This window comes from Haliotis rubra, unplaced genomic scaffold, assembly GCF_003918875.1.
Source record: "Haliotis rubra isolate DU_JTF1 unplaced genomic scaffold, ASM391887v1 Scf115, whole genome shotgun sequence".
NCBI classification, from domain to species: Eukaryota; Metazoa; Mollusca; class Gastropoda; order Lepetellida; family Haliotidae; genus Haliotis; species Haliotis rubra.
Window position 1 is genome coordinate 361,954 of NW_025765059.1, and position 14,427 is coordinate 376,380.

Consider the following 14,427-nt stretch of genomic DNA (forward strand, 5'->3'; position numbering starts at 1 on the left):
ATGTTGTGCGAGGGTAAGGTAGTTCTAATAACAGGCGCTGCTCAAGGACTGGGGAAAGCTATCGCCGAGTCACTTCTCGCCCAAGGTGCAAAGGTAAGTGTCTGTGGAGTTAGCCAGATCACCCGTACAGGGAGAGGTTAGGACACTAGACACTGTTCCACCAGCATCCATCAAGGCAGTTGGTAGAGATGTTGTGCGAGGGTAAGGTAGTTCTAATAACAGGCGCTGCCCAAGGACTGGGGAAAGCTATCGCCGAGTCATTTCTCGCCCAAGGTGCAAAGGTAAGTGTCTGTGATGTTATACAGATCATGTACAGTGAAAGATTTCCACTGATTCATGTATCTAGACCTTACAGAGCAGGAACTGACACTTGACTTTACAAAGCTTAACTCCCACACCAAATGTACATTTATATCCATAATTTTGAAAATGTATGAATTACTCTCTCTCTCTCTCTCTCTCTCTCTCTCTCTCTCTCTCTCTCTCTCTCTCTCTCTCTCTCTCACACACACACACACACCACACACACATTTTGTCCTACCTTTACAGTCAATATGGCTTTACTGATACATCCTGACAGCGATGGCTACATGTGAACATGCATCTGACATATAGAATATAGTGATCAGGCTTGGTGACTTGATTGTTTGACGGAAGCCACATCAGCCACTGATTCATGTGACTCGTAAATTTACATACCACTTTCACATAGCTGTAATACTGTTGAATGCAACGTTGAACCTCGTCCTAGTCTCTCAAATATTTACGAGTCCAACACGAACGATCGATACCATATGGTGACGATTGTGTAGCTGGGTGGAAACTGTTGAGGTCCCCCGTTAGATGAGACGCCTTACCATGTCAATAACTTATTCATGGACACTGTGATTAGAATCCCTCGATTACGTAAACCCATTGTACAAACACTATTTCCAGTAGGCTACCAAAACATCACATAACACACTGTCATTAAAATGTTTTAGTTCACAGGATTAAAATTCTGTTTTCATTTTACACCAGGACACAAAACTTCACCGCAAATGTAAGAAGTGAGGAGCGAGGACTCATCATTTAATGGCAAATCATTTTCGGGCAAATAAATGCATTATTGGCCGGAAGCCTGCTATTTGAATACATTCTGCCTGGTTAATATTGACAGGTGTGTGTATGCGATGTCAACGTGGACATTGGGGAAGTGACCGTAGCCGGATTACAGAAGCAACATGGCCAAGACAGAGTGTTCTTCATGAAGTGCGACGTGCTGGTAGAAGCTGATTTGGAAGGTAGATCATCCAGTGGAGAGTCATGAGTAATGGGATCCATCAGCAGCTATATCACCTGCAGCTCTTTCTTTAACATATCCCCTTGCTATAACCTATAACACCTATAACATATGGGACAGCAAACCAAATTTAAGGTGAGGTGAGGTGAAATTGGGTTTAACGTCGTGCTTGAGAATATTTCGCTCATATGACGACGTGCATGCGTGTGTATGTGTATGTTCAGCTGCTTGTACTAGTTCAGACTTAAGCCGGTTTTATAGTGCTAGCCCACTGAGATACCATGCCGCAGTGAAGCATGAATACCCCACTCAGACACATTATGCTGACTCCGAGCCGACCAGTCCTTGTTGTACCCATTAATGCCGAGCGCCAGGCAGGGACCAACAAGTACCATATTTTAACGTCTTTAGGTATGACGTGGTCGGGAATCGAACTGCGACCACCAGTTTAAGAAATTTAGTAACGACATATTAGCAGCAAATGGTGTATTTTGTTTCATTTCCCAAATAATAGGGCTACTTCCACCAGTAAACAGCCCAATCAATGCCATGTGTGCTTTTTGGCATGGGACCGATTTCCAGGTTGAGGACAAGCATTAATATCCTGAAGATCGGGGCATCTCGTATAACGACGCATGATCCTCATGGATGATGCCATGCAGGTGTCAATATGTCTCGTGCGCCACGAGATTTGATGTGTGGCTGTGTCAACGAGCAGTAGCACTTCCTCAGATCATTATTGAACCACTACCAAATCAATTATGCGTCACAACAGAAGAAATCCTCAACAATTCATGGCACTAGCCTCCATGGAAGATAATCCCAGTGTTCCAGCTACATGACTTTACTCATCGAGTCTTGACCAGTCAATCCAGTGACTGGTATCGTAAGGGACGACCCACGCTATCAGTTTACAATGACACACGACATGGCGTTTATGTCGAATTTCTGAATATTCAGAACAGAAACCAACAGGACGGGAATCTGATTAATGTGGTCTAGATAATAAGCGTGTGTGTCATTAACGCCCCCATCCCTTGGATGTAGGTTTATCAAGTTGCTATCCCACCTCTGTGGCTCTAGGACGTCCTGGTTCAGTATTTTATACCGCTGCCACAGTGTCCGATAACACGCTTAGTGACGCCAACATTGCTGCAAACTGATGTCGACTGTATATGGTGGAGAACTAATGGCAACAGTACAAAGAAGTGAATGATCATAATGCAGCTATCGCTAAGGCGAACATTTGCAATGTCGAGAGTTTGCGCTTGAACGAAATATCCCATTCGCAATGAAATTTCAGGCATGAGTGAGTGAGTGACTATGGTTTTACGCCGCTTTAAGCAATATTCCATCAATATCACGGCAGGGACACCAGAAAAGGGTTTCACACATTGTACCCATGTGGGGAATAAAAAACCGGGTCTTCGGCGTGACGAGCCAATGCTTTAACCATTAGGCTACCCTACCGCCCTTTCAGGCATGAACAGCGGATGATGGACACAGAAGCCAAATCGTGTGCGCCTCTAATCACCGATCACAATCATTGATGCAGTTGAACTAAGTGCACAACTACAATGCCCCAGAGACAGTGTCACAGTGATAGGGCTTCAACGAGTCCATTTTCTTGGACTCGAGTACTCGAAGGGTGAGACTCGACTCGGACCCGAGTACTCGAAATTCATACCTTTCAAACAAACGATAGCGTAACCGGCATGACATGTGTTCCGATCACACAAGTGAACACTTACTTCATTCCGACTTCATATCGTCGTGTGACTAACATTTCCTATTGGTCAGAATCAGTATTTGGATGTTTACTTGCAATATGTTTTTTTTTCATCGTACTGGTTGTACTGCCTGCATAACGCAGTGATATACCGCACAGGCGGAATTTGGTTATTTTTCTCTTTTTACTATCCAGATCAAGACACGCCCATACATTTGATTTTTTTATCGTTCTCCATGTCTGTTAAGATAGTTACCTTATCATTTTAAGAAGTGAAATCCAAACCATGTATAATATTTACTCTCATCTGCAGACTTGTAACAACTAATACCATACAGCCACACCGTGTGAGGAGTAAACTATTTAATCTAGGTGTTAATAAAAACATTATCAGATGGGTTAAAGAATTCAGGGTACATAGAACTCAGATATCAGATATCAATAGATATAGATATCAATCTTCTTTACTCTCAACCTCTACTGGAGCTCCACAGGACTGTGTTCTTTCATCCGTACTCTTCGTTTTGTATACCAATGACTGTTACTTCTCATTAAATGACTTGTTTACTGTAAAATTCGCAGATGACGCCACTGTTACTGGCCTAATTTCTGATTCTGAACCTTATTATCGTCAAGGCATTGACAAAACCGTAATGACAGTTTTTATCAAACCTTTATTCAAAGTGTGTTGACCTACAATTTTCTATGTTGGTATGGGGCCTGTCTGATCGCAACAAAACATTTCAAAATTGTTAATACTGCCGACTAAATTTCGAGTATATTCCCTTTATCTATGAGCGCCAGATTGTCAAAAAGGCAACTAAAATTAGATTTGATAGTTAACATATTTTATCTCATCATTTTGAAGTACTTCTTTCTGGACGCTGCTGTCGATTACCTTCCCTCAAAACAAACAGAGCTCGACAGTCTTTCATACCCTCAAGTATTCGTGAATGCAACAAATATTTTGAATTATCACCATGTGATAACAACTAGAATAATTCAGCCTCTTTACCTATGTGGTTAATTGAATAATATCATGTCAGTTTTACTGTGTAAATAGCTTTCGTTTTGTGCATGTAATTATTGTGTATATTTTTGTGAATTGTGTACATATTCATTTTGAGACAGTTTGGATGTATAAGAATTTCCTCCGGGATAATAAAGTTATATCTTATCTTAATATTAGACGTTAACGGTGGCTCATGCTCAGCACATGGCAGACAGTCTGTCAACGTAACCCAATAATTCGAGTTATCTCCCCCTTTTCTAGTCCTCGAGTCCTAGAAAATGGACTAGAGTCCAGCTAAACCCGACTCGTCCTCGAGTACTCGAGTACCCGTGGAAGCCCTACACAGTGAACAGAAAAAGTATGGAAAGGACAAATACGGGACAAAAATAATGTCTTCTCATTACATTAATTACGATATTTCGAGACATGTTGACGAAATTTCGCCCCTGTCTGTTTGCTAGAAACATCGACTGAAAAGTTGAATTTCAAGTTAACAATGCAAGATCAATCGTGTCCAGGACGTCACCGATTACGCCCGACGAAAAGGCATATGGTGATTGGACTGGCCCTGTACTTCACCTAATAAAGCAGCTATGGGATGTTCTCGGACATTAATTGTACGCCATCCCCAAGAGCCCGCAAAAGAGGCCCAGCTTGGAGAAGCTCGTGGGGTGGAATGGCGGGCAATACCATGGGTAACCGTATATCAACAGAATGCCCTCAAGGCGTCGTGCACGTATTGATCCACATGATCCACACGTCCGATTAACGTACGCACACTCATACAGTCATTATACCTTCACTGTATTTCATCAATTCCCCTTTTCGTCCGTAGTGTATTTATCTATGTGTGGTAATCATGCCAAAGACTTCAGATATCAACGCTTTGTGTCAAGTTTCGTTCGTGTCCATACCGGGATCTTTCAATAGCTGTCGAGTATATACACAATACTTATACAGTTGTTACCGGATATGCGAATCATTTCATCACACATATCATCCGGATATAGGGGTTTGGACCCGGGCTAGACCATACATTTGATGAGCAAACCTGTGCTAATAAGATGCACCAAAGTGATCGAGTGTTCAGGTTCGTTTGATTACAGATCATCGCACCCTGACCCCTTGCTCATGATATCAATCACTAGTCTATCGGTCGAGACGCAGTTATTCAGCCGCCCCCGGCCATGCATATAGAGTGATGTTTAGTGCGGTATTAGACATTGAACAGCCACACAGCCACATTATATTATAATATCATGGTTGACTATCGATACTTCCCATATAGCTAGTATATTCTGGGGCGTAATACAACAAATAAATAAAAACAGTGTAACAAAATCATGCCACCATCCCTTGCAGGCGTGTTCGTCGCCGTGAGAGAGCGATATGGCGGACTGGACATCGTGGTGAATAATGCTGGTATAGCTGACGAGAAGAACTGGTCAAGGATGATAGACATCAATCTGGTAGGTAGTCATGTCATGGAACTCCCTCTAACCCAGGTGGAACTATTCACGTTGTAACTGTTCGGATCAACACATCTAACTGATGGGGCGGTGGGGTAGCCTAATGGTTAAAGCGTCCGCTCGCCACACTGAATACCCGGGTTCGATTCCCCACATGGGTACAATGTGTGAAGCCCACCTCTGGTGTCCCCCGCTGTGATATTGCTGAAATATTGCTAAAAGCGACGTAAAACCATACTCATTCACATATTACTGATAAACGAATCATGTAAATGCGAAATATCCACTACATATTTTGAACTTCTCCGTAGTTCATCTTCAGAAGGAGCGGTTCCAGACTATCGATTGTGCTTTCTTTGGTCTCCTTACCGACTCTTTCCTCAGACAAATACTTTGTTAGTGCACATCAATGTGTGATGGTGGCTAAAAAGACACAAAGAAGAGTGTTTATTCGATGCTGATGTGGAATTGTATGACATAGTATGCCAAATGATGTTATGATTGTAAAATATCTATTTAAACTTTTTGGGAATTCAATTTTGAACAAGCATACATTGCATCTATGAGTGTAGTAATGTAAAGGTAAGACATGTTATGTGACCTTATTTTTACGTTTATCGGATTTTGACTCCACGTTTGTTCGATTAGTTTATGCCAACCATAACACTATCCCTAGATTATATATCAACGGGTTTCCTTCCAGAAGTCGGTGATCAGTGGTACCCTTCTGGCCGTGGACGCCATGAGTGCAGCAGGGAAAGGCGGACTCGTGGTCAACTTGGCGTCTCTGTCAGGTATTAAAATATGTATCATTTATACTTCTTAATCATTCGTGAATCGCATGAATACCAGTAATATCTGAAGCTCTCACACCTGCTTGTCACTTCCAGGGATGGTGCCCACCTACCATCTGCCAGTATATGGAGCTTCCAAACAGGCTGTCATTTCCTTCACTCAGAGTTGCGCTGTGAGTATACTCCCTTCCCAAGTTTTCTGTCATCCATATGGCATAGGCTTTCAAGATAGTGATCCGTCATGGTATTTCGTTTCTCTGGCAGGACAACCCACACTACAAACGTGCCAACCTAAGGTTCGCCTGTGTGTGTCCCGCCTTCGCAGATACCGCCATCTTGCCTCAAAATGACCTTGACCCTCGCTTTCCCTACCCAAGACAGGAAGCGCAGGCCCTTGTTGACATGTTTGGTGTAATGAAGTAAGTATACGTTTCACCAGAAATAATGAGACTTAGAATTTATATCAGAATTGTCAAAAGTCAAGTGGCTTGTTAATACAAACCTTAACCCATACCGCTAATTATCCACACTGACGTGTTGTTTATGATCATACACAGTAATATACTATTCAAACTTTGCTAAGGATCAAATCATTGATTCAACAGAAAACTAATTTGGTTTAAATATCTAAGCTTATTGTAAGCGTGGATCCTAGGTTTCAGTATGTCATTTCATCTGGTGGATCCAACACCTGCTATTGACAGGTATTGTGTACTTGTCAATGACCCATGCCATGATTTGCAAAATGGTTGGTTGGGGCCATGAAAACCATTTTTATGGTTACTCATGTATCAAGTACACAAGGTTAGAATAAAGTGGCTGTTTGCCTAAAGAAGGGTTACCATATTATTGTTTATCCAGTTTTAAATTGATACAATTTAAAATTAAAAATCTATGTTTAAGTAAAGTTGGCAATTTTTGTGATCCTTAGCAAAGTGTGAGTAGTATATGTTATAACTATCAAGCGTTATCGTTCAGCCAATCGATGCTTTTTTTGTCATCTGGCTGAGACAAACATGAACACTGATGTAATGGTATCTGAAAGTGGGTATACCATGGATTGATGCTGTTTTACTTTACTTTACCGCACCCGTGAAGGTCCGGGTTAGAATATTGATCTTCAGTAACCCATGCTTGTCGTAAGAGGCGACTAACGGGATCGGATGGTCAGGCTCGCTGACTTGGTTGACACATCGGTTCCCAATGGCGCAGATCGATGCTCATGCTGTTGATCACTGGATTGTCTGGTCCAGACTCGATTATTTACAGACCGCCACCATATAGCTGGAATATTGCTGAGTGCAGCGTAAAATTTAACTCAATCACTTACTTACTTTACCGCTGTACTCTACTGGGAAAGTGTAATCCCAAATGTAACATACGTTACATTAGACCCCTTTCTCAATGGCGTTGTGTATTCAATTGGACATGATATTGCCAAGTTCCTGTATGTTTGATGTAAATCACGGTAGTCGTCTCTCTGTTCCTCGTCAATCCTCCTCACCCTTTGGCGTTACATTTAGTCTGAAAGAATTACTAGATTTTGTTGTGCCGTTGAAGTCAATATTAATGATGGTTGCAGTCTTATGTGAACCTTTTATCGTGTTTGCTGACAGCCCGAGTAAAGTGGGTGAGGCGTTTCTGGAACTACTGCAGGAGGAATCTCTCGATGGTGCTCTCGTCACGGTCAGCGAGAAGTTCGGCACCCAAGTCAAGAAATGGAGGCGTTAAACACACCCTAGCTCTGTATCTGTTTTAGCCGGGTGTCAGGTCATGCTCGGATATAACACTTCACAGGGGCGGATACAGGATTTTCGTTGGGTGTGTGTGTGGGGTGTGGGTGTGGGTGCACCCCAATCCTCGGAACCCAGGGCATATATTATAGACTATACCTATTCCATTACACATGATCGGAGGCAGCGGAAATATATACAATGCCCTCGGTTCTGAGGATGGTGCACTTGACTTGAGTGTCTTACATCTCGTTTATATGTACTAAAATGATCACTTTGGATTGAGGAACGTTTGTACAGAGCAGTCAGCGGGTACCATGTGGACCATGCCTGATATTGTTACATGGAGGACATTTATCTACTCAGAATTGAAGTGATTAATCTTAAATACTTCAGTTTGATTTTCAAAGTTGCATACAAAACACGTTTGCTTATAACTGGACTTAAAGATATAAATTATGTGTTCAAATCCAAACTTTAAGGTTACTTGTTGAGCTTAGACCATATATGATGCTAAGGTTTTCAAATAAAGCTTGAATGGACAGTAGTCAGTGAATGTGACTTGTCTACATAACCCATGGAGCATCTTTGAATCTACTGATATAGGATGCACCCTTGGAACAGACGCCGTCTGTGTTTCTGAATGTACATCTGAACAACACTTTTAAGATCAACATCACATGTTTGCATTTTAACAGTGTGAGTCCAGCTAGTCTTTCTTGACCCATAGTTGATCGCAGGTGTGACTTGACCTGCCTTAAGGAGGAAAATGTTCTCTCTGCCTCTACACTCGTGTTGCAGCATCTCTCAATAGCTGTTTGATGTTCGGGTAGACCGGGATCGGGTGGTCAGGCTCGCTGACTTGGTTGACACACGTCATCGGTTCCCAATTGCGCAGATCGATGCTCATGCTGTTGGTCACTTGATTGTCTGGTCCAGACTCGATTATTTACAGACCGCAGCCATATAGCTGGAATATTGCTGAGTGCGGCGCAAAACTAAACTCACTCACTCACTACGTCAAGAGGCGGTAGCAACTCCACCTTGGCCTGCCAAGAGTATGTCAATCCAAAAGAGCATGTTTTGGACATTATGGGTCGCAGAATACGCCAGAGTAATCCTCCAGTACCAAATCTTGATGCAATATAACAATCCCTCCATCGATAATACGTTGATTGAATATTCACTGTTATCTTGCACAGTGGGTTTGTCAAAAACATTTATGCATGTAGGTTTACCATAGCAGACGGTATACACCCCTACAGTGGCAACTGTAAAACCAACATACTTTCTTCGGGGGATTGGTCGCTAATACGTTCATCGGTTGCTGATTGATCTCTAACGAAACATATTTTTTTAAAGAACCGTGGATATCATTAAAATAGATGTGCTGTCTTAGCTGACCAATGAGACATTACACCGATTTGTAAAAGCTGAAACAAACTTACTTGATCAGTTGAAAGACGAATATCCTGAAACATTGGGACATTCTTAAATAGTGTTACAAAGCCACGTGACATCGAACAGGTTTCTATGTACAGCTTTCGATAGGATATTGTTCCTATTTGTGGATATTAATACATTCATCGAACAGGGTAACTGCCTGATATACATATAACTTGTTTTGGTTGTAATTACAACATTTGCATGTTGCTTTCATTCAATGGCTGTAGCAGGAACGAGGCCTCAATGGTTACCGATCAAAATGTACCATACGTGGAAAGCAGCTAGCAATTATTGCAAAGTGCTATTATATTTTAAATATATTGTAAAAGCTGCAACTAACATCATTCAATATTGATTTATATAATTTCTGACAAAAAACCAACAGTTTCATTCGATCATCCCGCCAAAATTGTTTGAAGTTATGTAGAGGTTTTTAACCACTGGTTGATTTGATAAAAATGTGCGTTCAGCTGACGGCTAGTTTACGGCTTATAGTCTGTTTGCAGTGAAAACGCACCAATGAATTTCACTCTAAACAAAAAGGTAAATCGAATAAAGTGAAATTAAGATTGCGAATCCTCATAATTTTACCTTGCCAATTGAACATTCAAATCTCAGAATTTTATTCAACTTAGGATAAAAGTTGTTTAACAAACGATCATAGTTTCAAATCGCTGTTATAGGTTTGCATTACAAGGGGGTATGCACTTTAAATGAAACATCGAGAACAAGTAGTGTTGGTTTAAGTTAACGCTCATCACGTACCGCACGTGCATGTGTTTCACTGTTCCATCTACTGCGCTCACCCCTTGTAATACGAACCAATAATATCGATTTGAATCTATGATCGTTTGTTAAACAACTTTTATCATACGTTGAAAAAAATTCTGAGATTTAAATGTTCATTTGGCAAGGTAAAATTATGAGGATTCGCAATCTTAATTTCACTTAACTTGATTTACTTTTTTGTTTAAAGAGAAATTCATCGGTACGTTTTCACTGCAAACAGACTATAGTAATTATGAGAAGATAAACACAGTCGTCTTGATATCTATAAAACTATGCCTTGCAGGACCAAAATACGAGTATAATGGGTAAACTTTCATGCCTAATGGTAATTTATCTCAGATTTCACACACATCATTCATCAAGTTAATCCCCTTTTCGTTCACCAGAATAGGGATACTGTGCTTGATAATCATGGTAGACAAGTCCCGTTAGTATTAACAACAAACTCATGTCAGTCTGGATGTACCTCTTTATTGCATATCCTTTGTTATGATAGACAGCTTCTCGTTCTTTGATCATCCGATAGGTGTCGCTTCGCGCAGCGCAGCGAGAATATCGCTGAACACAAGTAGAACCTATCGAAATTAGTCCATGATGAGCATATTTATATTCCGCGAAGAAACTACCAATCCATATCTCGATGCTTTGAAAGATGGCGTTTTGTTTCCCTTTAAGCTTATACATCTTTTATTAGTTGCTGTACAAAATTTACCTTCATAAAAACGAAATAACGATACGTCCAGGTCAACCGTGTTTCAGAATTTGGTGTGGTGGCATAAAACAATTAACCACATATATATATAACATATTGGTGTTTTGCAGGGTTCAACATTTCTATGACAATTCCCCTTCTCACCTTCCTTACAGTTTATGAGGCATGAGGGAGAGAATAGAGCTTCATATTGCATTAGCAATCTTTCAGTTATTGCACAGGGGCTCCTTTCACGAAGCAACCTTTACTAAGGTTAACCTTAACTCCCATACTTTAACATTGCACTAAGGTTACCTTAGTGACTTACGTTCACCTTAGTGCTTCGTGAAAGGAGGCCCGGGACAATATAAGAATCAGTAATCACAAGACAGATAACATTAATGGTGTTCCAACATCTGATACAACCAGTAGGAACCTGAAGTACTCAGAACTCCATGTAAATTGTGTACACCTTCTTACTATCAAGCATTGTTCTTTACATAGATATGTGACATTGAAGATATTTCAATAACAACTACAGATAAATGTGCTAGACCAGAGTGAATACATTCTACATCAGTATTAGCTGATACTGTAATTAATAAATGACCTTGAAATGTTGGTGTGGTATCAATAATTCAACAGCACTGATCTACAGATACATCTTCTCATACATTCAAACATATTCTCAATTTTATATGTTTTGCAATGGGACATCTACTGACCCTGACACAGAGGAAGAGGTAAGGTCAATTACATCCAGCACAGCATCATCCCTTTAAAAAGTCACTGTGATCATACACAATTTATTTTATAGTGCCCTTGACCTTTAATGTCTGAGAATATTCCAGATGTATTCCCTAGGGATACATACAATACAGATGTACATAGTCTCTAATACACACAGCATGCATACATAATGATAAGGCCACAACTCTCTATTTGCTTCGCAGGGCTCGATTTAGTGCTTTGTTACTTGCACTGATGCTAGCCAATATTACAAAGTGCAACGTAGTTATTAGTCTAGCTTGCACCAGGTGCAGGTCAATTTTTGAGTGGGTAAACTTCTGAATAAAACATCTAAATAATTCAATAGCATATTCCATTCATTACATATTACCATAAAAGCAGTGCAACTGGAATTTGGCTGGTGCAACTAGGTTTTTATCTCAGGTTGCACCTGGTGCAAGTAGGTTAACATCTCTTAAATCGAGCCCTGCTTAGTATAACAGATTTGTTTGTCAAAGTAAGAAAAGAAAAAATATTATAAACATGATGAGTTCAACATGAACTCTATTTTTTTAACTTGAACTGGATCAAAGAATGTTATTACCTATGAGGTGGGGGCCATCTTTTGCTCAATTGTCTAACTTTCTTCTTGTGTCATCATTCTCAGTGGAAAAAAGGAAGCTAATTTCTGCAAAATTCATCTGTCCAGGACGAAGGACATAGCTCTAGATATGTTGTGAAATGAGCTGAACTATGACTTGTCGACTGAACCATTTGGTGAAAAATTTCTTTGATCAAATGTAGCACAACATGTTTTCTGAAAGACTGGGTATTCCCACTATAATTGGGTATGATGTTAAGGTGGAAAAAGGTGTAAATCTGGAATATTATTTTTTGAAGATAAATAAGTAGGCAGATCCATCATCTAACAACTAGAGAAATACTGGCCCAAGAAAACATACTTAGTGGTTCGAATCAGTGGTAAATACAGTAACCAATGTGTATTACCAACTTCCATTTATACAGTTTGAATATATTTCAGTAAAATATACAGTTAGGAACATGATAATCACACTAACAATGGAATGAAGACACACAGGCCTACAGTCAGTGGAACTGTCACTTCAGCATACCTTGGTTCATACACAAAACACTGATTTGGTGTACATAATCTCATGCAGGATACAAGCAAAAATTAACAGCCATACTATTATGAGGTGTACCACACTAAACCAAGGAGTAGCTTTTCCAGATACATAGAATACAATACCTTAACAGGGAAGATAAAATTGCCACTAAGAAATGATAATTCAACAATGCCATAATTAGGGAAATAGATGTATGTAAAACATATATTTGTGCAAGATAAATAATAAAATCTTTCACCTATAAAAATATAACATAAAATTAATTACAGCTGGTTCCTACAATGTATAAAACTTCTGCATGAACTTGCAGAGCCAACATTCAGAGGAACTGTAGCTACAGTTTACAGGTGATACACTCTGGTGTATAATTCCTGTATCTTGTTGTGTCTGTTAGCGCCAACATTTACAGAAACTGTAGCTACAGTTTACAGGTGATACACTCTGGTGTATAATTCCTGTATCTTGTTGTGTCTGTTAGTGCCAACATTTACAGAAACTGTAGCTATAGTTTGCAGGTGATACACAGTGTATAACATCTGGTTGTGTCTGGTGCCAACATACACTCTGGTGTATAATTCCTGTATCTTGTTGTGTCTGTTGGTGTCAACATTTACAGAAACTGTAACATACAGTTTACAGGTGATACACTCCTGTATAATTCTGTATCTTGTTGTGTCTGTTGGTGCCAACATTTGCTGTAAATACAGTTTACAGGTGATACACTCTGGTGTATAATTCCTGTATCTTGTTGTGTCAGAAACATTTGTGAAACTGTAAATACAGTTTACAGGTGATACACTCTGGTGTATAATTCCTGTATCTTGTTGTGTCTGTTGGTGCCAACATTTACAGAAACTGTAAATACAGTTTACAGGTGATACACTCTGGTGTATAATTTGTATCTTGTTGTGTCTGTTGGTGCCAACATTTACTGAAACTGTAAATACAGTTTACAGGTGATACACTCTGGTGTATAATTCCTGTATCTTGTTGTGTCTGTTGGTGCCAACATTTACAGAAACTGTAAATACAGTTTACAGGTGATACACTCTGGTGTATAAATATCTTGTTGTGTCTGTTGGTGCCAACATTTACTGAAACTGTAAATACAGTTTACAGGTGATACACTCTGTATAATTCCTGTATCTTGTTGTGTCTGTTGGTGCCAACATTTACTGAAACTGTAAATACAGTTTACAGGTGATACACTCTGGTGTATAATTCCTGTATCTTGTTGTGTCTGTTGGTGCCAACATTTACTGAAACTGTAAATACAGTTTACAGGTGATACACTCTGGTGTATAATTCCTGTATCTTGTTGTGTCTGTTGGTGCCAACATTTACAGAAACTGTAAATACAGTTTACAGGTGATACACTCTGGTGTATAATTCCTGTATCTTGTTGTGTCTGTTGGTGCCAACATTTGCAGACACTGTAGCTATAGTTTACAGAGTGGTTTGTAATCTGTATCCCACTGTGTCTGCTGGTATCAACAAACACCGGACTGTAGCTACAGCCCTATAAAAGAGCAGATATTTAATACCATTAATTACGTCTTTGGAACAGTTCTTATCCAACCGGATAATTTCATTCAAGCTGGTTCC

The 14,427-nt window shown here is 40.0% G+C and overlaps 1 protein-coding gene and 1 long non-coding RNA gene across 2 annotated transcripts; both read left to right on the forward strand.

Moving 5' to 3' along the window:
- On the forward strand, positions 1-8,145 carry LOC124254239 (15-hydroxyprostaglandin dehydrogenase [NAD(+)]-like). The gene is made up of 7 exons (XM_046688136.1): positions 1-93; positions 1,160-1,283; positions 5,386-5,492; positions 6,196-6,286; positions 6,383-6,459; positions 6,551-6,705; positions 7,903-8,145. Exons 1-7 carry the CDS (start codon positions 1-3, stop codon positions 8,015-8,017), a joined length of 762 nt encoding a protein of 253 aa, XP_046544092.1. The 3' UTR covers positions 8,018-8,145.
- Positions 8,146-13,588: 5,443 nt separating this feature from the next.
- Positions 13,589-14,069, forward strand: LOC124254241. The gene is made up of 3 exons (XR_006892426.1): positions 13,589-13,709; positions 13,779-13,862; positions 14,023-14,069. It is a non-coding gene; the product is annotated as an uncharacterized LOC124254241 (long non-coding RNA).
- The last annotated feature ends 358 nt before the right edge of the window (positions 14,070-14,427 follow it).

Bases quoted from the DNA above. Each gene is read 5' to 3' on its own strand.
- LOC124254239 (XM_046688136.1), top strand. From the start codon at position 1: ATGTTGTGCGAGGGTAAGGTAGTTCTAATAACAGGCGCTGCTCAAGGA. The intron at 5,493-6,195 runs GTAGGTAGTCAT...GTTTCCTTCCAG, and splicing joins GGATGATAGACATCAATCTG to AAGTCGGTGATCAGTGGTAC. The intron at 6,287-6,382 runs GTATTAAAATAT...TGTCACTTCCAG, and splicing joins CAACTTGGCGTCTCTGTCAG to GGATGGTGCCCACCTACCAT.